General features: G+C 38.3%; 1 protein-coding gene across 2 annotated transcripts in view; it reads right to left on the bottom strand.

Annotated features, from left to right (window-relative positions):
- MARCHF1 (membrane associated ring-CH-type finger 1) overlaps positions 1–23,723 on the bottom strand; it is an 843,574-nt gene that overhangs the window by 169,736 nt on the left and 650,115 nt on the right. For both annotated transcript variants that reach the window (XM_067737026.1, XM_067737025.1), the window contains exon 5: positions 10,201–10,251. In XM_067737026.1, coding sequence (XP_067593127.1) covers positions 10,201–10,251 — 51 coding nt within the window. The remainder of the gene's footprint in view (positions 1–10,200; positions 10,252–23,723) is intronic.

Below are 23,723 nucleotides of genomic sequence, written 5' to 3'. Positions count from 1 at the left end.
TCCCGAGGAGCCTATCTGTGAGCCATATGTGTGTTAAAAGGCAGCAACAAACACTAATATCAAAAGCAGCTTTTCAGAGGAAAAGTAAGTGAGGAAAAAATGAAAACTGGCATGTTCACACTGAGATATTCTGAAAATCTCACATACATTGTTTTAAACTTATATAGCTTCTCTGTAGCTTTTAGAGCAGCGTTAACATATCCAAGGCACACAAATCCTATTAGAGTAAAAAAAAAAAAAGAGTCACAAGTATATCTTATATTCCTAAAACAAGCTAGAAATATAAACTAATAAAAAACTCAAAGTTGGAATGACCAGAAAATTCAAAGTATAATTGCAACTGAATAATATAGGGTAGAAATACTGAGGTAAAGACTAAGGAGAAAAAGTTTAAATGTTTACTAACAATTCAACATTTGTTATTTATCCCACACTTGGATATTTCGTATTCACAGCAGCAAGATCACTCAGGACTTACACAATCCTGAATATCAAAAATAATAATGTTCCGTTTCTAATGTTCTGTTTACTAAAAACTGTCTCAAGGATCTCAATGGATTCTAAATCCATCTCTATGTTTCCAAGCCAGGGAACACTTGTACAATTAAAGAGAATGTATCCTACGACCAACGTTCCATGTCAAAGGTCCCTGAAGACTATTTTGAGTACCTTTCTTCTTCTAATCCATGTTTTCTGGCTTCCATGCCTTGTACTTATATGCCTTTAAACATACTTTCCTTGTATTGGATCAAGTCACACCCCTCCTTCAAGTCCCTGTTTATATACAGTTCTTCCCTAGTGCTATCCTGTCACCAGATGGGAGTGGTCATTCCCTGAACTCTCATAGCCTGCGGTCTGTACTCTTTTGGCTGGAGCTCCAGAGGGTCCCATGACTATGCTCAAGGGCAGTGATCGCCTAGGACCCCTCATAGGACTGAACTTGTAGCCATATTCCTCCCTACGGTTTATTACAGTGAAAGGACACAAAGCAAAATCAGCAAAGGAAAAAGGCACACGGGGTGAAGTCCAGAGGACATGAGGAGCAGAGTTCCAAACTTCCCCAGGTTTACTCCCAGGGGAGTCATAGACGCGCTTAATTCCTGCAGCTGTGAGTTGTAACACCAGATGAGAAGTGCTGTCTACCAGGGAGACTCGTGAGAGATCCAGTGTTCCAACTTTTTACTGGGGGCTGGTCTTATAGGTACCAACTGTCTAGCATGTACCCAAACCCCAGACTCCCAGAAGGAAAGCAGGAATCTAGGATAAACTGGTGTTTTTGCACAATTTAGGCACCATGCGCCATTCTTACCAGTTAGGGTGGTGGTACCCCACTACTGAAATCCCAGGTGCCGACCAAGAGCCAGGTCTTTCTAAAGGTGAGAGGCACAGGGTTGCTTGCTCTGTTATCTTTTTTGCACATAGTTCTACTTAATATATATTAAATTATAATGTATGTATATATTAAATTACAAGTTATATATGTCATATCTCAACTCCTTCACTGTAAGCTCACTGAGGACTTGGAGGGGATTTTTTCATTACTCCGTCATTCCCAGTATAGAATAAGATTGCTGATGGAGACATTCCACAAATACTAATGACTAGAAGTTCTGATTCATTAAGAAACTGTAGGAAACAGGCAGGAAAGCAGACTCAATGGCATGCTTCTGCTACCCCAGCCTGGATGGAGTCCTCTGAGCTGTGACTGCCCTTTATCAAAGGCTCAGGGATGCCACAAACTTGACAACAGTTAAGGAAGATGCCCATTATGAGTTTTAGTGCTACTGACCTAACAGAATTTTTATTGTTAAAAACACATGCACTTTTTAATGAAACAAGAATGTGCAGTATTTTTTCAATACAATTATGTCACATCACAAACGTTTTACTTAATCCTAAATTTAACTTAATCCTGTCCAATCTGTTACTTATTCTTAGTCAGCCGAGAAAACAATATGTATACTATAACCCGTGTCACAAATTCACTTGCTCACAAAAAGATTACTGAGTACTTACTGTACTGTGAGACATCAGTATTAAGAGCCCCATAATAAGAGCAGCTCATACTTACACAGTGCTGGGTACTGTGCTAAGTACCCCTCTGAGAGAGATATTGTTTGATACTCTTATTTTACAAATAAAGTTACTAAGGAAGTGTACTATGCTCCTAAGCAGTTACTCTGAATCCATACTCTTAATTACTCTATTATGCTGATTATCACACCCTTGAGAAACTTAGTCTTTTTTGACATAAAAATTATTTTGACAAAGTTAGAGAAAATATACCCTTGTTCTACTTTAATCTCTTTTTTTCCACCACTTTAAAAGTTAAGGGGCTCGAGGAGACCTTCAAGATGGCAGAGGAGTGAGAGGTGGAGATCACCTTCCTCCCCACAAATACATCAGAAATACATCTGCACGTGGAACAGCTCCTATAGAACACCTACTGAACGCTGGCAGAAGACCTCAGACTTGCCAAAAGGCAAGAATCTCCCCACGTACCTGGCCGTGTGGCTGACAGGGTCTTGGTGCTCTGGCCAGGTGTCAGGCCTGTGCCTCTGAGGTGGGAGAGCCGAGTTCAGGACATTGGTCCACCAGACACCTCCCGGCTCCACGTAATCTCAAACGGTGAAAGCTCTCCCCAGAGATCTCCATCTCAAAACAAAGACTCAGCTCCACTCAATGACCAGCAAGCGACAGTGCTGGACACCCTACGCCAAACAACTAGCAAGACAGGAACACAACCCCACCCATTAGCAGAGAGGCTTCCTAAAACATAATAAGGTCACAGACACGCCAAAACACACCATTGGACACAGTCCTGCCCACCAGAAAGACAAGATCCAGCCTCATCCACCAGAACACAGGAACCAGTCCCCTCCATCAGGAAGCCTACACAACCCACTGAACCAACCGTCGCCACTGGGAGCAGGCACCAAAAACAACTGGAATTACGAACCTGCAGCCTGCGAAAAGAAGACCCCAAACACAGTATGATAAGCAAAATGAGAAGAGAGAGAAACACACAGCAGATGAAGGAGCAATGTAAACACCCACCAGACCAAACAAATGAAGAGGAAACAGGCAGATCACCTGAAAAAGAATTCAGAGAAATGATAGTAAAGATGATGCAAAATGAAATTAAATAAGGAAACACAAGCTTTAAATGACACATTAAACAAGGTGGATTTAATTAATATTTATAGAACATTTCATCCAAAAGCAACAGAATACAATTTCTTCTCAAGTGCTCATGGAACATTTTCCAGGATAGATCATATCTTGGGTCACAAATCAAGCCTTGGTAAATTTAACAAAATTGAAATCGTATCACGTATGTTTTCTGACCACAGCACTATGAGACTAGATATCAATTACAGGAAAAATTCTGTAAAAAACACAAATACATGGAGGCTAAACAATACATTACTTAACAACCAAGAGATAACTGAAGAAATCAAAGAGGAAATCAAAAAATACCTAGAAACAAATGACAATGAAAACATGAGGACCCAAAACCTATGGGATGCAGCAAAAGCTGCTCTAAGAGGGAAGTTTACAGCAACACAAGCCTACCTCAAGAAACAAGAAACATCTCAAATAAACAACCTCAGCTTACACCTAAAGCAATTAGAGAAAGAAGAACAAAAAAACCCCAAAGTTAGCGGAAGGAAAGAAATCGTAACAATCAGATCAGAAATAAATGAAAAAGAAATGAAAGAAATGATAGCAAAGATCAGTAAAACTAAAAGCTGCTTCTTTGAGAAGACAAACAAAATTGATAAACCATTAGCCAGACTCATGAAGAAGAAAGGGAGAAGACTCATATCAATAGAATTAGAAATGAAAAAGGAGAAGTAACAACTGACACTGCAGAAATACAAAGGATCATGAGAGATTACCGCAAGCAACTATATGCCAATAAAATGGACAACCTGGAAGAAATGGACAAATTCTTAGAAAAGCACAACCTTCTGAGACTGAACCAGGAAGAAAGAGACAATATAAACAGACCAATCACAAGCACTGTAATTGAGACTTTAATTAAAATCTTCCAGTAAACAAAAGCCCGGGATCAGACGGCTTCACAGGCGAATTCCATCTAACATTTAGTGAAGAGCTAACACCCATCCTTCTCAAGCTCTTCCAAAATATGACAGAGGGAGAAAAACTCCAAAACTCATTCTTCGAGGCCACCATCACCCTGATACCTAAACCAAAGATGTCACAAAGAAAGAAAACTACAGGTCAATATCACTGATGAACATAGATGCAAAAATCCTCAACAAAATACTAGCAAACAGAATCCAGCAGCACATGAAAAGGATCATACACCATGAACAAGTGGGGTTTATCCCAGGAATGCAAGGATTCTTCGATATATACAAATCAATCAATGTGATACACTGTATTAACAAACTGAAGGATAAAAACCATATGATCATCTCAATAGATGCAGAAAAAGCTTTCGACAAAAGTCAACACCCATTTATGATAAAAACCCTCCATAAAGTAGGCATAGAGGGAACTTACCTCAACATAATAAAGGCCATGTATGACAAACCCACAGCCAACATCATTTTCAATGGTGAAAAACTGAAACCATTTCCACTAAGATAAGAAACAAGATAAGGTTGCCCACTAGACCACTATTATTTAACATAGTTTTGGAAGTTTTAGCCACAGCAATCAGAGAAGAAAAAGAAATAAAAAGAATCCAAATCGGAAAAGAAGAAGTAAAGCTGTCACTGGTTGCAGATGACATGATCCTACACAAAGAGAATCGTAAAGACACTACCAGAAAACTACCAGAGCTAATCACTGAATTTGGTAAAGTAGCAGGATACAAAATTAATGCACAGAAATCTCTTGCATTTCTATACACTAATGATGAAAAATCTGAAAGAGAAATTAAGGAAACACTCCCATTTACCATTGCAACAAAAAGAATAAAATACCTAGGAATAAACCTTCTTAGGGAGACAAAAGACCTGTATGCAGAAAATTATAAGACACTGATGAAAGAAATTAAAGATGATACAAATAGATGGAGAGATATACCATTTTCCTGGATTGGAAGAATCAACATCGTGAAAATGACTATACTACCCAAAGCAATCTACAGATCACTGCAATCCCTACCAAAGTACCAATGACATTTTTCACAGAACTAGAACAAAAAATTTCACCATTTGGATGGAAACACAAAAGACCCTGAATAGCCAAAGCAATCTTGAGAAAGAAAAACGGAGCTGGAGGAATCAGGCTCCTGGACTTCAGACTATACTACAACGCTACAGTAGTGAAGACAGTATGGTACTGGCACAAAAACAGAAAGATAGATCAATGGAACAGGATAGAAAGCCCAGAGATAAACCCACGCACATATGGTCACCTTATCTTTGATAAAGGAGGGAAGAATATACAATGGAGAAAAGACAGCCTCTTCAATAAGTGGTACTGGGAAAACTTGCCAGCTACATGTAAAAGAATGAAATTAGAACACTTCCTAACACCATAGACAAAAATAAACTCAAAATGGATTAAAGACCTAAATGTAAGGCCAGACACTTAACAAACTCTTAAACGAAAACAGACATCAAACTCTTAAAAGAAAACATAGGCAGAACACTCTATGACATAAATCACAGCAAGATCCTTTTTGACCCACCTCCTACAGAAATGGAAATAAAAACAAAAATAAACAAATGGGACCTAATGAAACTTCAAAGCTTTTGCACAGCAAAGGAAACCATAAACAAGACCAAAAGACAACCCTCAGAATGGGAGAAAATATTTGCAAATGAAGCAACCGACAATGGATTAATCTCCAAAGTTTACTAGCTGCTCATGCACCTCTATATCAGAAAAACAAACAATCCAATCCAAAAATGGGCAGAAGACCTAAACAGACATTTCTCCAAAGAAGATATACCGACTGCCAATAAACTCATTAAAGAATGCTCAACATCACTTATCATTAGAGAAATGCAAATCAAAACTACAATGAGGTATCACCTCACACCAGTCAGAATGCCCATCTTCAAAAAATCTAGAAACAATAAATGCTGGAGAGGGTGTGGAGAAAAGGGAACACTCTTGCACTGTTGGTGGGAATGTAAACTGATACAGCCACTATGGAGAACAGTATGGAGGTTCCTTAAAAAACTACAAATAGAACTACCATATGACCCAGCAATCCCACTACTGGGCATATACCCTGAGAAAACCATAATTCAAAAAGAGTCATGTACCACAATGTTCACTGCAGCTCTATTTACAATAGCCCGGAGATGGAAACAACCTAAGTGTCCATCATTGCATGAATGGATAAAGAAGATGTGGCACATATACACAATGGAATATTACTCAGCCATAAAAAGAAACGAAATTGAGCTATTTGTAATGAGATGGATAGACCTAGAGTCTGTCATACAGAGTGAAGTAAGTCAGAAAGAGAAAGACAAATACCGTATGCTAACACATATATATGGAATTTAAGGGAAAAAAATGTCATGAAGAACCTAGGGGTAAGACAGGAATAAAGACACAGACCTACTAAAGAATGGACTTGAGGATATGGGGAGGGAGAAGGGTAAGCTGTGACAAAGTGAGAGAGTGGCATGGACATATATACACTACCAAACGTAAGGTAGATAGCTAGTGGGAAGCAGCCGCATAGCACAGGGAGATCAGCTTGGTGCTTTGTGCCTGCCTGGAGGAGTGGGATAGGGAGGGTGGGAGGGAGGGAGATGCAAGAGGGAAGAGATATGGGAACATATGTGTATGTATAACTGATTCATTTTGTTATAAAGCAGAAACTAACACACCATTGTAAAGCAATTATACTCCAATAAAGATGTAAAAAAAAAAAGAATTACCATACAACCCAGCAATCCCACTACTGGGCATATACCCTGAGAAACCATAATTCAAAAAGAGTCATGTACCACAATGTTCACTGCAGCTCTATTTGCAATAGCCAGGACATGGAAGCAACCTAAGTGTCCATCGACAGATGAATGGATAAAGAAGATGTGGCACATATATACAATGGAATATTACTCAGCCATAAAAGGAAACGAAATTGAGTTACTTGTAGTGAGGTGGAGGGATCTAGAGACTGTCATACAGAGTGAAGTAAGTCAGAAAGAGAAAAACAAAACTGTATGCTAACACACATATATATGGAATCTAAAAAAAAAATGTTTATGAAGAACCTAGGTTCGGGACAGGAATAAAGACACAGATGTAGAGAATGGACTTGAAGACATGGGGAGTGGGAATGGTAAGCTGGGACGAAGTTAGAGAGTGGTATGGACTTATGTGTATTACCAAATGTAAAATAGATAGCTAGTGGAAGCAGCCGCATAGCACAGGGAGATCAGCTTGGTGTTCTGGTCCACCTAGAGGGGTGGGATAGCGAGGGTGGGAGGGAGATGCAAAAGGGAGGGGATATGGGGATATATGTATATGTATAGCTGATTCACTATGTTATACATCAGAAATTAACACACCATTGTAAAGCAATGATACCCCAATAAAGATGGTAAAAATAAAAAAGTTAAAGGACTCAAATATTACTAGAATTTGCCACCTCCTTCTTGGTAAGTTATGTGGTCTTAATGAAGGGTTTATCACTTAGTAATTCATTAAAAAGTAGTGAGGGCTCTACAGTGGATTTAGGATTTGTGGCTGTCATTCTGAATATAAGTAAAAGTAGCATTATATTGGCTTAAGTCTAATAAACTTAAGCACACTGAAATCTTTTCACTCCCATGGGTGTGTGATGGTTTGAGTTTTTGTGACTGTACAATTAGAATGACTGTTTAAGGGGAGAGCTTTTCTTTTCTCTCTGAATAGAATGCATTTTATCATTAATTGTCTCCCACACAAGCCTGCAATTAAAATGTATCAAATAAACTGTTTAGTCATAACTGAAAAAAAAAAGAATGAGTCTAGAACGTTTATGATGCAGTTTGGCAAACCGGTTAATAAGACCTGCCACTTCATGTTCCTAATCTAAGATAAATTACCATCAAAATGGATAACAACCAATATTTATATCTAATAGCTTTTGCAGGTCATCTATAAATAGAATATGGATTAGCAAATACTTGTTAGACTGAGGACAGCTCACACTTGTCTTACTGTCCCAAACTTGTATCATCTTTTTTTTTTTGTATCATCTTTGAATAAAATTTCTTCATACTACTCCTATTTTAAAAGTGTTATCAGTAGTCTGTGAATACTGTTAATACAAAAGAAAAAAAGTATTTCTGAGAGTAATAAGATGTACATGAAAGATATACATTAAACAGTAATAAAATCAATAGTTTATACCAATAAAATCAAGAGTGTTGCTCTTGGAGATGCAAAAACACACACAAAAAATGTATCAGAGCCTGGAAGGCGAATTCATAGAAGGGAAACTACATTTCTGACTTTTTCTTAAAGAATAAATGCAAAGGTAAAAGCTATAAAAGCTGCATCATATCAAAGTCAAATAGCAGTTTGGAAACGCAGATACAATTTTACCCCTGGATCACGAAGCAATTGGCATGACAAAGGAGTTGTCAGTACTGCCTACAGGTTTCTAGGTCAACATTAACACTCACATTCAGAAAGATGATGATGCTCTGTAGTTGCAGGCAAGGCTCTCCATGATGTGATGGAGAGGATTGACATTTGAAAGGTATTGTTTTGATTTACAACCACTTAAGAAAACCTTCAATGACTGATACCATCGCCTCATGTCCCAGTGGAGGCAAGCGTGTCTCAGGGCGGTTAAGTGAGTGTCTCGCGTCCCATAAGTAGGAAGTGACAGTGATGACTTACACTCACATCCCCTGTCTACACGGCTAGTGCTTTAACCACTGGGCCACATGGGCTCTCAAATATTAGGAAGGCGCCCAGATTGCAATGTGCTTAGAGATGTACAGTTCCAACTACTGAGATACAATTCTCTGTGGGTCTCTTGCATCTCTGCACGTCTTGGAAGCAGAAACATTGACTGCTTTTGTTCTGGACTATCTTACTAAGCTTGTACAGTGGAGAGCATTGCAACACAGTGATGTGGTCTGCCTATGGAGCACCGGACAGGCATCCTTACTGTGTATTAAAAATACGAGAGTTTCCTAAGAGCAGGATTCCATTCCCATACTCAACCCAGTGTGCTGACAGGTGTCAGCTGACCATCTTAACATTGTCTCGTAAGAATCAGCCTCAGGAAACCCACTTAAGAAAATGCTGATAATCTGGCCACTGCTATTTTTCAATGAGTAATAGAACTCCTTTGTTTGTGAAAACAAGACAAAACAAAACAAAAACTTTTCTAAATTGGAAGTGGGTCTATGTTCTGTAGTGCCTATGGTTTATTGCTGTTTTGGGGGCCCCCTCGAAGGAAAATAATACAAAATTATGTTTACAAAATTGAGCTCAGGGCTGTGGTGTTGGCAAGTGAGGGGCCCTGCTGTGGAAGTTCTCGTCATGGTAAATTCAGCTTTGTCAGAATTATATTTTTGGAAGTCATAATTTTCCAATTTCACAAATGGCCCTAGATGATTTTTCACTCCCCAAGTACCAAGTCTATAAACTGCATAGTGCCTCATCTTAGAGAATAGCTCTTAATTTTTGTTTTCTAGGAGAAATAAAAATCTAGAGGATCGCTCCCATGCCATGGGATTTTCAACACCCTCGTGTCTTGCTTGGATTTATAGGCAGTCTAGGGAGTATTTTGGTTTTTTCATCCATCGACTCTATAAAGCAAGTATGACCAAACTAGTGTCTTAAATTAAATTGTTTTCTAAAACCTGTCCTGGTTAGATTCCAGCATAGTTGAGCCCATACTCCTGGAAAAACTGAATTCATGGGAATTGTACCATGATGTTGATAGAGTTTCACCTTGGGTGTGTGGTAGCTTTCTGAGCCGAAGTGAGAGAAGAAACATATTTTGAGTGACACTCGGAAAGTAGCAAACTGTCTTTTGCATACAGCACTGAAGACGAAAAATAGCTTCACTCATTTTGCTGTATGAAATCAATCACGGTAAACTCTTAAAATATTTAAGACCATTAACAAGTCATATTTGTGTATTGCTCACAGATAACAATAGCAGGTTAAATGTTAGAAAATATTTACTTGAACTCATAAAATATGTAAATTAATAAACAATTAAGAAAATGAATACAGTTCACCTACTTTTGAAATATTACTTGATCGACTTGCAGATCGCCCTGGGGATTTGTCGTTCTGAAAAATAAAATTAGAGACGTTGATTAATAACAGCAGTATTCTTTGCTGCTGAGAAAAGAAAGCACAGCACAGGCCAACGTGTAGATGTCCTCTGTATTGTCCTAACAGACATAAAAATTGCTTACACAGGATGGTATTTCTTTTACCAAATTTTATTTCTCTAGTATATATCAGTGTCCTTTTGAAAATGTTTCAATTATTATCAGGTTATATATCAGTCTAGGAATATTTATTTCCAGAAAACACTTATTTCTCTAGAAAAACATATGAAGTTCCTTTGAAATAGAATTAGAAATGAAAATATAGTCCATTATTTCCCCTTTTCTTCTTCTACCAGTAAATTCCGGTCCTCAGTGTCAGTAAATATTGCATACTGGGTACATGGTACATAACATCTAACTCCTGTTCTGCTAAAATACATTTTATCTGTCTGTTCAGTTATTTTATTTTCAAAATTTAAAAAAAAATTAAAGGTAATTTAAAAATTTAAAACATTTAATCATTTAAATTAAAAATATTGAGAAATTATTTTAAAATTTAAAACTTAATAATAAGTTTTAAAAAATTATACCTCAGTTCTTGCCTCTTAAGGAATTTCCAATTTCAGAGGAAAGAAGCATGGAAAAAAGCTTTTGAATAGATACATTTTTTTTTAAAGTCATGCAACTGTAAAGTCGAATGGGTCCTTGAAGAGTGGCACTACCTCATTCAAAGCCTGGAGGCCTTCTGTTGCCTGTAAGCCGGGCCAGTCCAGGGCCTTATGGCCAGAGCTGGCGGGAAACTGACCTGACAAATCAGAATGTGTGGTACATATACCAAGAGATCACAGCACACCTTTCCTGCTGTGGAAAAAGTGTTGGAAGAGCCTTTTCCGGAAACCAAAAGTTTAGCACTTTAGGATTCTTTTTAAAAAACATTTCTGAGCATCTGGACTCAACACCACAATGGATCTGAGTAGACAACTACAGTGCATCTTGACAGGGGTCTTTTTTTTTTTTTTTTTTTTTGCGGTACGCGGGCCTCTCACTGTTGTGGCCTCTCCCGTTGCGGAGCACAGGCTCCGGACGCACAGGCTCAGCGGCCATGGCTCACGGGCCCAAGCCGCTCCGCGGCATGTGGGATCCTCCCGGACCAGGGCACGAACCAGTGTCCCCTGCATCGGCAGGCGGACTCTCAACCACTGCGCCACCAGGGAAGCCCCGACAGGGGTCATTTTTGAGAACGAAGCTGTTATAACAACCTGTGGGTCTGAAATTGTTCTGTGATGACTGCTCGAGACAGTTTCAGAAACACAGGGTAAATGTGTTATGGTGGAAACACAGTAGCTGCATTCACTGCAAGCTGTCACTGTCTGGCACAGGCTTGCAGACATTTCAGCTGAACAGCACTTTTTCTTTTACATGCAACATCCATCTCATCCAACCACGGACGGCACGGTGGAGCATGTTATTACAGACCGAGACGAGTCACAACTGTATGATTAGTTACACCTCATAACAGCCCCGTGATCCAGCTGGAGATTAATGTGTGTGTTCCCTGAAGACATGTTTCCTTGATTAGCTTCCTCTGGTGATGGACAGAGGTGCTTTTCTACTGACATTTCAACTCCTCTTCTAGAGACAAGAAAACAAAACCAATCCATCTTTCCTTCTCAGTGAAATTGAGGATTTTGACACAGGACTGTATAGCACAGAGGTCAATGATACATTAACAGGCTTTGAGAGGAGTTTGGTTGTCCTGGTTGTTTTACTATGTTTTCTATTTTTACATGATATTTGAGAACATGATCAAGGAACTAGAATTGAAAACTCTTCAGCAAGAACCAAGAAGTACTATTTGTACAAGAAATTGATCTGGCATCAGATTACTTAATTTTTCCAACCAAACAGGACTTTGTCGTGTTTTGAGATTAAAAATAAGGAGGGCCATGTCCTTCCATAACTGTGAATGAGTTCAGTGTGAGGTCGTAATAAGCAGATAATTCCCATATGCTTCAGCCTCCCCCAATCTAATGGGAGGAGGCCTCTGCTTTATTATTTTGTACTTCAAGAGACCTTCTACGTTGAAATCAGTTAGCTCTATTTCCTCTTAATACAAGGTTAGGCATTGAAGAAAATAAACAAGCTTAGGCAAAGGCTAACTTTTTGCCGTGGCTAAGATCTCTATTATTTCCATTCCAGTTTACACATGGGAACAGAGAGGTTACCCTATTGCTGCAACGGCGGTGATATAAAATGGGGTTTTGACTTGAACTAGACCTGTACCCGTGCACTCGTTCTAGCAGGAGTGTATTTGAGATCCCAGACCTCCAAATTCCTCACTGTGAAATGGGCAGATAATACATTGGGGATTGGATCAAATGAGTTATAGATGAAAACATTTTAGAGATTACAAGTTTATAATATTTCCATTATTATTCACAGGTAGAAGAAACACCCAAAGAGCCCCCTCAAAAATCAGGACAATCATCACAGGTTACTAGACCCATAATTTTAACATAAACACCTCTCTATCCTGCAATTCCACCTCTGCTGTGGATTAGATTCTGGCATATAAAATTCAAGGATGGAAAATCAAATTTCTCTCTACCAAAGGGGATTAAGGAAGTCTGGTCTCCTTGCTTTTGAAGCAAAGCTCCACAAGCATTTTCCCTCTTGGAACACTTCCAAAGCAATCTGTTCAATTTGCTACTAATTAATTGAATGGCTTGTCCCATTACTATTGCAATGACATATTCTTCTTTGTAGATTAGCCAAATATGGTTGTCATACCTCATTATGATCAGTTTAAATTTTTACCTTAGATTAAATAGAAGCTGTCTCAGAATCTAACATAACTTACTGGTACCCTAATTATAGTGACCTTGTAGGTCACGAAAAGCTGAAACCAACAAGAGTTCCAGACAAGTCCACATGAAAATTATGGGATCGTCAAGCAATAATTTTGATGAGCTATCTTAGTAGAACAATCTTAGCAGATTGTTCACAGTATGCAGAGGGAGAGACTTCTAGTTTCATAAGCATGTTTAAATCTTTGCAAAATTTCTAATTTTTCGTTTGATATGAATAAATCTGCTATTGTTAGTTTTGTTTTGTGATTATTATTATTAATATAATAATTGTTTTTCAAATTTGACCTTACTAAACATGGTTGGATTTTTATTACCAGCAAGAAAAAATGATTACCAAATGAGGAAATCGTTACTAAGTTGTTTTAATATATTTAATATTGTAATCTAAGGAAAGTGACATAGTTCCTTTAAAAGGGGATGCTCTGTGTTAAAGAATGCATAATGCAGTGGACTCGTATTTATCTACAGAGGAATACTCTGTATATCCATCGATCAGAAGATGGCAGTAAGGAAGCCTGAAGGAGGGTTTTATTTATTTGTTTATTTTTTATGTAAACTAAAGGAAAAAACAAATTATTTCTGACTTCAGAAATCAGAATAAGACAATCTCACACAGACCACTGCTATGATGCTATTCTGTAGTTTTCCTCCTTTGTCCTCTGCCCCACCCGCTCTCACCCCAGGCTAAAACTCAAGATATTTGAAAGGAGAAAAAAAAAAATGAGGCAATTTTGAGGGTCATCTGAAAAATTCTAAGTAGACCATGAAACTATTTCTGTGAGAACAATTAAAGAATTAAAACTTGAAATAGAAGAAAAGTCTTTGAAAGCAATGTGGTTTGTAAACAAAAAATAAATGATACAGAGGAACTGAATAATACAATAAAACTCAATTAATAGACGTATTAAAAACCTCATGTCCTTTAAATTAAAAATACTTAAAAAATTTATGTGGCTTCAAATAATACCTCCACAAAAATCTTCAAGTAGAGATTTTATAGGGTACTTCTTTTGATATTGAGTCAGCAAAATTAGAAATAAAAATTTGAAACATTACTAATAAATCTTGATCACCTCAAAACTAACACATTTTAAGATAATGCTTGGTCCAAAGAAATAACTAACTGGAAAATTACAGACAGAAACTCTGGAAAATGTTATACTAAGACCTATGTAACACAACAAAAGCTATATCCAGATAAAAATTTATGGCTGTAAAGGCCTTCGTTATTAAAGAACACAGTAACAAAAGAATGCAGTAAAAAGAAATAATAAAAAAGCTAAAACTCATTAAATGTATATAAATAAGAAGGATAAAGAAATATTTCTTAAAGCAGGCTTTTGAAAATAATTACAAAATAGATGAATTTCCTATAAGACTTATTAAGGAGAACAGAAATATGTAAGAAATAAGAAAGGATAATCAAGGACACAGAAAAGATTAGAAAAATTATAAGAGAATGCTCCATGTAATGGTATTACAACAAATTTGAACACCTAGAGGAAATGGACCACATGCTAGCAAAATAAAAGTTGTCGGAATTTATTCAAGAAGAGGAAAATTTGAATAGATAATTAACAAAGAAGAGATTGGGTAAGTAAATAAAAGTCTATATGCCCTGCAAAGGATAAGGGCATGATGATTTCACAATTGAGTTGTATCTTACTTTTAAAGAACACATAATTCTAATTTTATTTACAGTATTCTTGACCATAGGAACATAAACTTCCTTAATCCATATTATTAATTCTGCATAAATTAATCTCCAAATGTGTTAAGACAGTATCCAAAAAGATATAAAGAGGGAAAAGAAAATTATGCTCTGGTCTTATTTTGGACTACTGACACAAAAATTCTTTTAAAATATTAGCATATATCTAATAGTAGTATGTATCTTTGATACACCAGCAGTGTACCAAAAAATGCTGAAGGAATAAAATAAATAGGATTTATTCCTGATACTTCCTTATCAGGAAATCGATCAACAATTCATTAGATTAATACATCAAAAGCAAAAAACTATGATCTTATAGTTAAGATGTTTAACAAACCTCAACAGTGTTACTAGAATGTAAGCTCTGAGTAAAATAAAAATTGAAGGAAATCTTTAAAAGTGATAAAGACAATATCCTAAAAACCATTACCAAATATTATTCTAAACGGTAAAATACTAGAACTATGTTAATTAAAGAAATTCTCTTAGGGCTGTTTGCTCTTGCTCTTATTATGCAACTTGACTTTAGAGTTTCTAACAAATTTAACAACAAGAAAATGAAATATGTGATAGAAAAAATTATTGAAAAAGAAGGAATAAACCAATTTTCTCTGATTGATGATATATTATAGAAATTCCAACTGCCTCTAGTTATAAAAGAAAACTGCAGTAAATGAGACTTTAGTACAATGGCTAGATACAGGATACATATATCATGGCAGAGTCTACTAAATTTCCTAAAACCCACTATCCCTTCTTCTGTCCTCAGAAAATAGTAATTAGGTATACATCACCCCAGTCACATTACATCTCCCAGGCTTCCTTCCGGTTACAGGTTGCCTATGGCCAAATTCCCTCCAGTGAGATGTGGACAGAGCTAACAACTGTCAGTCTCCTGCTTGTCCCGTAAATCTAAACTTTCCTCCATACTCCTTTCTACTGCTCTGTGCTAGGATGGTGTCTATCAGAGCAAGCCAGGAAGCACATATTAAAGATGGTAGAGCTGAATTCCCCTCAGTTCCTGAATGAACACACAGTGAAAAGCCATGTGCCAATTTGGAACACACACTCTAAACCATCACCAGAGAGAAATTAACTTGTATTTCTTCGGGGCCACCACATTTCTGGATTTATTTATATAGCAGTTTAGTCTAGCCTAATGGAAATACTGCAAAATCAATAGCTTTCTCTCTTCTAGTTTTAAATATCCAGAAATGTAAAAATAAAAACCAAATCTATAAAACATTTAAGAATAAATTTAACAAGGAAATCATAAAGTCTTATTAAAAATATAAAGTATAATATCTTCGGAGTATAAATCATGATCTGAACAAATTCTTTGATGGCAAGAATATTTCATAAAATATAAATCCTCTACAAGTTGCCGTATAAATAGAATGTGGTTCCAGTGAAATCTCCAATGGGGTTTATTTCTTCTTTTTGGAAGTACAAAGGAGATAGATAAAATGATCTTAAAGAACATATATAGAAAAAGAAATGCCTGAGAATATTCAAAAAATAATGAAAAAAAGGACATCTTGTGCTAGGCACTGACCACATTAAGTCAGTGTAATTAAATCAATATGGTATTGGCATAAGAATTAATTAAAAGTCAGTAAAATCCAGAATAAGAAATCCAAAAATAGGCATAAGAATTTCACATTTAAAAAAACTAGTATTCAAGTTAATATTGAAAGGATAGTTGATATAATAAATGCTTCTGGACACCTGGCTATCCATGTGAAAGAAAAAGTGAGACCCGTATCAGAGAATATATACAGTCAGACTCCATATAAAACAAAGTCTAAAATGTAAAAAATAATAAAGTTTTAAAAATAAGCGTATAGGGCTTCCCTGGTGGCGCAGCGGTTGAGAGTCCACCTGCCGATGCAGGGGACACGGGTTCGTGCCCCGGTCCGGGAGGATCCCACATGACGCGGAGCAGCTGTGCCCGTGAGCCATGGCCGCTGAGCCTGCGCGTCCGGAGCCTGTGCTCCGCGGCGGGAGAGGCCACAGCGGTGAGAGGCCCACGTACCGCAAAAAAAAAAAAAAAAAAAAAAAAAGCCTATATTATAAATGCAGTCTTGGAGTGAGGGAGATCTATATAACTAATACAGGAACCAGAAGCTGTAAGTTGCTTTTGGTTAGATTATATTGGAAAAAATACAAAAATGAAAGTGAATAAACAATTGAGTTAGAAAAAAGTACAACACAGAAGGCTGATAAAGTTCAATTTCTATAATAGTCAAAGAGGTTTTGTCTAGTCACAACAAAAGGTAACAGAAAGAATCCCAATAGAAAAAAAATCAAGCAAAAGATAGGAAAAGAAATGCACAGAAAAGGACTACAGATTGTTAATAAGCATATGACAATATACTTAAAATCACAAGCAGTCAGGAGAATGCAAATTAAAGTAACAAGACATTGCTTTAACCCATTATGCTGGAAAAATGGAAAAGAGTGATAGCCTCTATTTCTGGTGGGGATAAGAAGAAAGATTTCTCTCAAAAACTGCTAGCAGGAGTGTGAATTTTTGCAGTATCATTTAAAAAAACATCTGGCAACATCTGTTAAAATTTAAAATATCATTTTATGCAGTAATCTCACTCCTGAGAATCTATTCTAGAGAAATAAAATCACGGGTACAAAAGGATATGCAAATAAGGACACACTACAGCTCTATTCTTAACTGACAAAAAAATCTTGGCAATAAAGATGTGCCAGTTGTTAATTTAATGTCTGGAACCTTTAAACCCGCCCTCCTAAATTCTACTCTGAAGCTGGGACTCTGCGAAGTCACCCAGCTCCCTCTGAAGAAGGAGACTGCAGGGAAACTGGAAGCTTGGGAAAAGAAAACAGGATTTGCTTCCTGTTGGCTTCTTATCTGCTTCTTGTGTTTGAGCATTAGTCTAGAAACGATTCTTAACCGTGGCAGCAGCAGTTCCTTCCTGCAGCCACTGCTGAGCCTGTGCAGCTTTTCTCACACCTGCAGAAACACGTTTTAGATACCAGCACCCGGCAGCTGGCTCCCTCCTCAGAAGTCTGAGTTTCAGTTCCATGGGGCCCCTCTTCCAAGCTTTTAATAATTCCAATTTCTTTCCTTTGTTCACCCAGACCTAGGGGGGACGACTGCTTCCTGCAATTCCAATTTGTAATATATTGCCGTTCTGTTTTTATTTTTTTTTCCCCCTTCTCTCTTACTTAGTGATCATTTACAGCCAGGCAATAAATCTGTACAATAAATTCTCTGTGATAAAACAAAAAGTCTGTTTTCTCTCTCCTGACTAGAATCTGACTAACAGAGTAAACAATGCTCATCAGTAGAGAAATGATTAAATAAGTTATAGTGGAGCCACACCTTGGAATATTATACAATAATGAAAAAGGATGAATTGGATCTCTGCCATTTGACCTAAAGGGATTTCCACCAAATAAGACTGAGTGTGAAAAGTAAAACGGGAAGTGGTATAATAGGACTATTTGTAAAACATATAAGGGCGACCCTCCCTAAGTGTCTGTGTGTGCACACATTAGTGTGTAGACATGCACCATTACCCAGCTATGTGAAGACGGAAAAAGTCACAGAAAGATATGCATAAATTTCTGGGGGTGCGGATGGGAGGGCAGATGGAGGAGATAAGGGGGAAAAGTCCTTATAAAGCAAAAGAGCATGTGGAAATTGTTTATGTAAAATTATATATGGATGTGATGCACACATAGAAATTATGATCACATATGAAGTTAGGCAAATGGTAATATACATGATATGATAAAGAACAATGTGTAGAGGGTGATTTCATTTCTTTAAAAACTAGTATATAGCTGGAGGGGAAGATGGCGGAAGAGTAAGACTCGGAGATCACCAGATACACCAGAAATACGCCTACACGTGGACCAACTCCTACAGAACACCTACTGAACGCTGGCAGAAGACCTCAGACCTCCCAAAAGGCAAGAAACCCCCCACGTACCTGGGTAGGGCAAAAGAAAAAAGAAAATACAGAGACAAAAGAATAGGGACGGGACCTGCACCAGTGGGAGGGAGCTGTATAGAAGTAAAAGTTTCCACACACTAGGAGCCCCTTAGTGGGCAGAGACTACGGGTGTCAGAGGGGGAAGCTTCGGAGCCGCGGAGGAGAGCGCAGCAACAGTGGTGCGGAGGACAAAGCGGAGAAATTCCCGCACAGAGGATCGGTGCCGACCGGCACTCACCAGCTGAGAGGCTTGTCTGCTCACCTGCCGGAGCGGACGGGGGCTGGGAGCTGAGGCTCGGGCTTCGGTCGGAGCGCAGGGAGAGGGCTGGGGTTGGCGGCGTGAACACAGCCTGCAGGCGGTTAGTGCGCCACGGCTACCTGGGAGTCCGGGGAAAAGTCTGGACTTGCCGAAGAGGCAAGAGTCTTTTTCTTCCCTCTTTCTTTCCTGGTGCGCCAGGAGAGGGGATTAAGAGCGCTGCTTAAAGGAGCTCCACAGACGGGCGCGAGCCGTGGCCAAAAGCGCGGACCCCAGAGACGGGCATGAGACGCTAAGGCTGCTGCTGCCGCCACCTAGAAGCCTGTGTGCGACCACAGGTCACTCTCCACAACCCCCTTCTGGGGAGCCTGTGCAGCCCGCCACTGCCAGGGTCCCGGGATCCAGGGTCAACTCCGAGAGAACGCAAGGCGCTCTTCAGGCCGGCGCTCCTCAGGCCGGCGCGACGTCGCGCCGCAGGCCCGCCCCGCACTCCGTGCCCCTCCCCCCCCGCCCCCCCCCCCCCCCCCGCCCGGGGCCAAATCCAAAGCTGAGCTCTGGGAGCTGTGCGAACAAAGAAGAGAAAGGGAAATCTCTCCCAGCAGCCTCAGGAGCAGCGGATTAAAGCTCCACCATCAACTTGATGTACCTGCATCTGTGGAATACATGAATAGAAAACGAATCATCCCAAACTGAGGAGGGGGACTTTGAGAGCAAGATTTATGATTTTTTTCCCCTTTTCCTCTTTTTGTGAGTGTGTATTTGTATGCTTCTGTGTGAGATTTTGTCTGTATAGCTTTGCTTCCACCATTTGTCCTAGGGTTCTATCCGTCCGTTTTTTGGTTTGTTTTTATTTTTTTCTTAATAATTATTTTTTATTTTAATAAATATATTATATTTTATCTTACTGTGTCTTCTTTCTTTTTTTCCTTCCCTCCTTCCTTCCTTCCTCCCTCCCTCCCCCCATCCTTTCTTCTACTAATTCTTTCTTTCTACTTTTTCTCCATTTTATTCTGAGCCGTGTGGATGAAAGGCTCTTGGTGCTGCAGCCAAGAGTCAGTGCTGTGCCTCAGAGGTGGGAGAGCCAACTTCAGGACACTGGTCCACAAGAGACCTCCAAGCTCCACATAATATCAAACAGCGAAAATCTCCCAAAGACCTCCACCTCAACACCAGCACCCAGCTTCACTAAACGAGCAGCAAGCTACAGTGCTGGACACCCTATGCCAAACAACTAGCAAGACAGGAACACAACCCCACCCATTAGCAGAGAGGCTGCCTAAAATCATAATAAGTCCACAGACACCCCAAAACACACCACCAGACGTGGACCTGCCCACCAGAAAGACAAGATCCAGCCTCATCCACCAGAACACAGACACTAGTCCCCTCCACCAGGAAGCCTACACAACCCACTGAACCAACCTTAGCCACTGGGGACAGACACCAAAAACAACAGGAACTACGAAACAGCAGCCTGCAAAAAGGAGACCCCAAACACAGTAAGATAAGCAAAATGAGAGGACAGAAAAACACACAGCAGATGAAGGAGCAAGATAAAAACCCACCAGACGTAATAAATGAAGAGGAAATAGGCAGTCTACCTGAAAAAGAATTCAGAATAATGATAGTAAAGCTGATCCAAAATCTTGGAAATAGATTGGACAAAATGCAAGAAACATTGAACAAGGACCTAGAAGAACTAAAGATGAAACAAACAATGATGAACAACACAATATATGAAATTAAAAATACTCTAGATGGGATCAATAGCAGAATAACTGAGGCAGAAGAATGGATAAGTGACCTGGAAGATAAAATATTGGAAATAACTACTGCAGAGCAGAATAAACATAAAAGAATGAAAAGAACTGAGGACAGTCTCAGAGACCTCTGGGACAACATTAAACGCACCAACATTTGAATTATAGAGGTTCCAGAAGAAGAAGAGAAAAAGAAAGGGACGGAGAAAATATTTGAAGAGTATAGTTGAAAACTTCCCTAATATGGGAAAGGAAATAGTTAATCAAGTCCAGGAAGCACAGAGATTCCATACAGGATAAATCCAAGGAGAAATATGCCAAGACACATATTAATCAAACTGTCAAAAATTAAATACAAAGAAAACATATTAAAAGCAGCAAGGGAAAACCAACAAATAACACACAAGGGAATCCCCATAAGGTTAACAGCTGATCTTTCAGCAGAAACTCTGCAAGCCAGAAGGGACTGGCAGGACATATTTAAAGTGATGAAGGAGAAAAACCTGCAACCAAGATTATTCTACCCAGCAAGGATCTCATTCAGATTTGATGGAGAAATTAAAACCTTTACAGACAAGCAAAAGCTGAGAGAGTTCAACACCACCAAACCAGCTTAACAACAAGTACTAAAGGAACTTCTCTAGGCAAGAAACACAAGAGAAGGAAAAGACTTACAATAACAAACCCAAAACAATTAAGAAAATGGGAATAGGAACATACATATCAATTAACTACCTTAAATGTAAATGAACAAAATGCTCCCACCAAAAGACACAGATTGGCTGAATGGATACAAAAACAAGATCCATATATATGCTGTCTCCAGGAGACCCACTTCAGACCTAGAGACACATACAGACTGAAAGTAAGGGATGGAAAAAGATATTCCATGCAAATGGAAACCAAAAGAAAACTGTAGTATAGGACATTCCATCCAAAAACAACAGAATATACATTTTTCTCAAGTGCTCATGGAACATTTTCCAGGATAGATCATATCTTGGGTCACAAATCAAGCCTTGGTAAATTTAAGAAAATTGAAATTGTATCAAGTATCTTTTCCGACCACAATGCTATGAGACTAGATATCAATTACAGGAAAAGATCTGTAAAAAATACAAACACATGGAGGCTAAACAATACACTACTTAATAACGAAATGATCACTGAAGAAATCAAAGAGGAAATCAAAAAATACCTAGAAACAAATGACAATGGAGACACAACGACCCAAAACCTATGGGATGCAGCAAAAGCAGTTCTAAGAGGGAAGTTTATAGCAATACAATCCTACCTTATGAAACAGGAAACATCTCGAATAAACAACCTAACCTTGCACCTCAAGCAATTAGAGAAAGAAGAACAAAAAAACCCTGAAGTTAGCAGAAGGAAAGAAATCATAATAATCAGATCAGAAATAAATGAAAATGAAATGAAGGAAACGATAGCAAAGATCAATAAAACTAAAAGCTGGTTCTTTGAGAAGATAAACAAAATTGATAAACCATTAGCCAGACTCATCAAGAAAAAAAGGGAGAAGACTCAAATCAATAGAATTAGAAATGAAAAAGGAGAAGTAACAACTGACACTGCAGAAATACAAAAGATCATGAGAGATTACTGCAAGCAAATGTATGCCAATAAAATGGACAACCTGGAGGAAATGGACAAATTCTTAGAAATGCACAACCTGCCAAGACTGAATCAGGAAGAAACAGAAAATATGAACAGACGAAATACAGGCACTGAAATTGAAACTGTAATTAAAAATCTTCCAACAAACAAAAGCCCAGGACCAGATGGCTTCACAGGCGAATTCTATCAAACATTTAGAGAAGAGGTAACACCTATCATTCTCAAATTCTTCCAAAATATAGCGGAGGGAGGAACACTCCCAAACTCATTCTACGAGGCCACCATCACCTTGATACCAAAACGAAACAAGGATGTCACAAAGAAAGAAAACTACAGGCCAATATCACAGATGAACACAGATGCAAAAATCCTCAACAAAATACTAGCAAACAGAATCCAACAGCACATGAAAAGGATCATACACCATGATCAAGTGGGGTTTATTCCAGGAATGCAAGGATTCTTCGATATACGCAAAAATCAATCAACATGATACACCATATTAACAAATTGAAGGATAAAAACCAGACGATCATCTCAATAGATGCAGAGAAAGCTTTCAACAAAATTCAACCCCCATTTATGATAAAAACCCTGAAGAAAGTAGGCATAGAGGAAACCTTCCTCAACATAATAAAGGCCATATATGCAAACCCACAGGCAACATCGTCCTCAATGGTGAAAAACTGAAAGCACTTCCACTAAGATCAGGAACAAGACAAGGTTGCCCACTCTCACCACTCTTATTCAACATAGTTTTGGAAGTTTTAGCCACAGCAATTAGAGAAGAAAAGGAAATAAAAGGAATCCAATTGGAAAAGAAGAAGTAAAGCTGTCACTGTTTGCAGATGACATGATACTATACATAGAGAATCCTAAAGATGCTACCAGAAAACTACTAGAGCTAATCAATGAATTTGGTAAGGTAGCAGGATACAAAATTAATGCACAGAAATCTCTGGCATTCCTATACACTAATGATGAAAAATCTGAAAGTGAAATCAAGAAAACCCTCACATTTACCACTGCAACAAAAAGAATAAAATATCTAGGAATAAACCTACCTAAGGAGGCAAAAGACCTGTATGAAGAAAATTATAAGACACTGATGAAAGAAATTAAAGATGATACAAATAGAGGGAGAGATATACCATGTTCTTGGATTGGAAGAATCAATATTGTGAAAATGACTCTACTACCCAAAGCAATCTACAGATTCAATGCAATCCCTATCAAACTACCAATGGCATTTTTCACAGAACCAGAACAAAAAATCTCA

Source organism: Pseudorca crassidens, chromosome 4, assembly GCF_039906515.1.
Source record: "Pseudorca crassidens isolate mPseCra1 chromosome 4, mPseCra1.hap1, whole genome shotgun sequence".
NCBI classification, from domain to species: domain Eukaryota; kingdom Metazoa; phylum Chordata; class Mammalia; order Artiodactyla; family Delphinidae; genus Pseudorca; species Pseudorca crassidens.
This window is presented reverse-complemented; position numbering and strand designations above follow the sequence as displayed.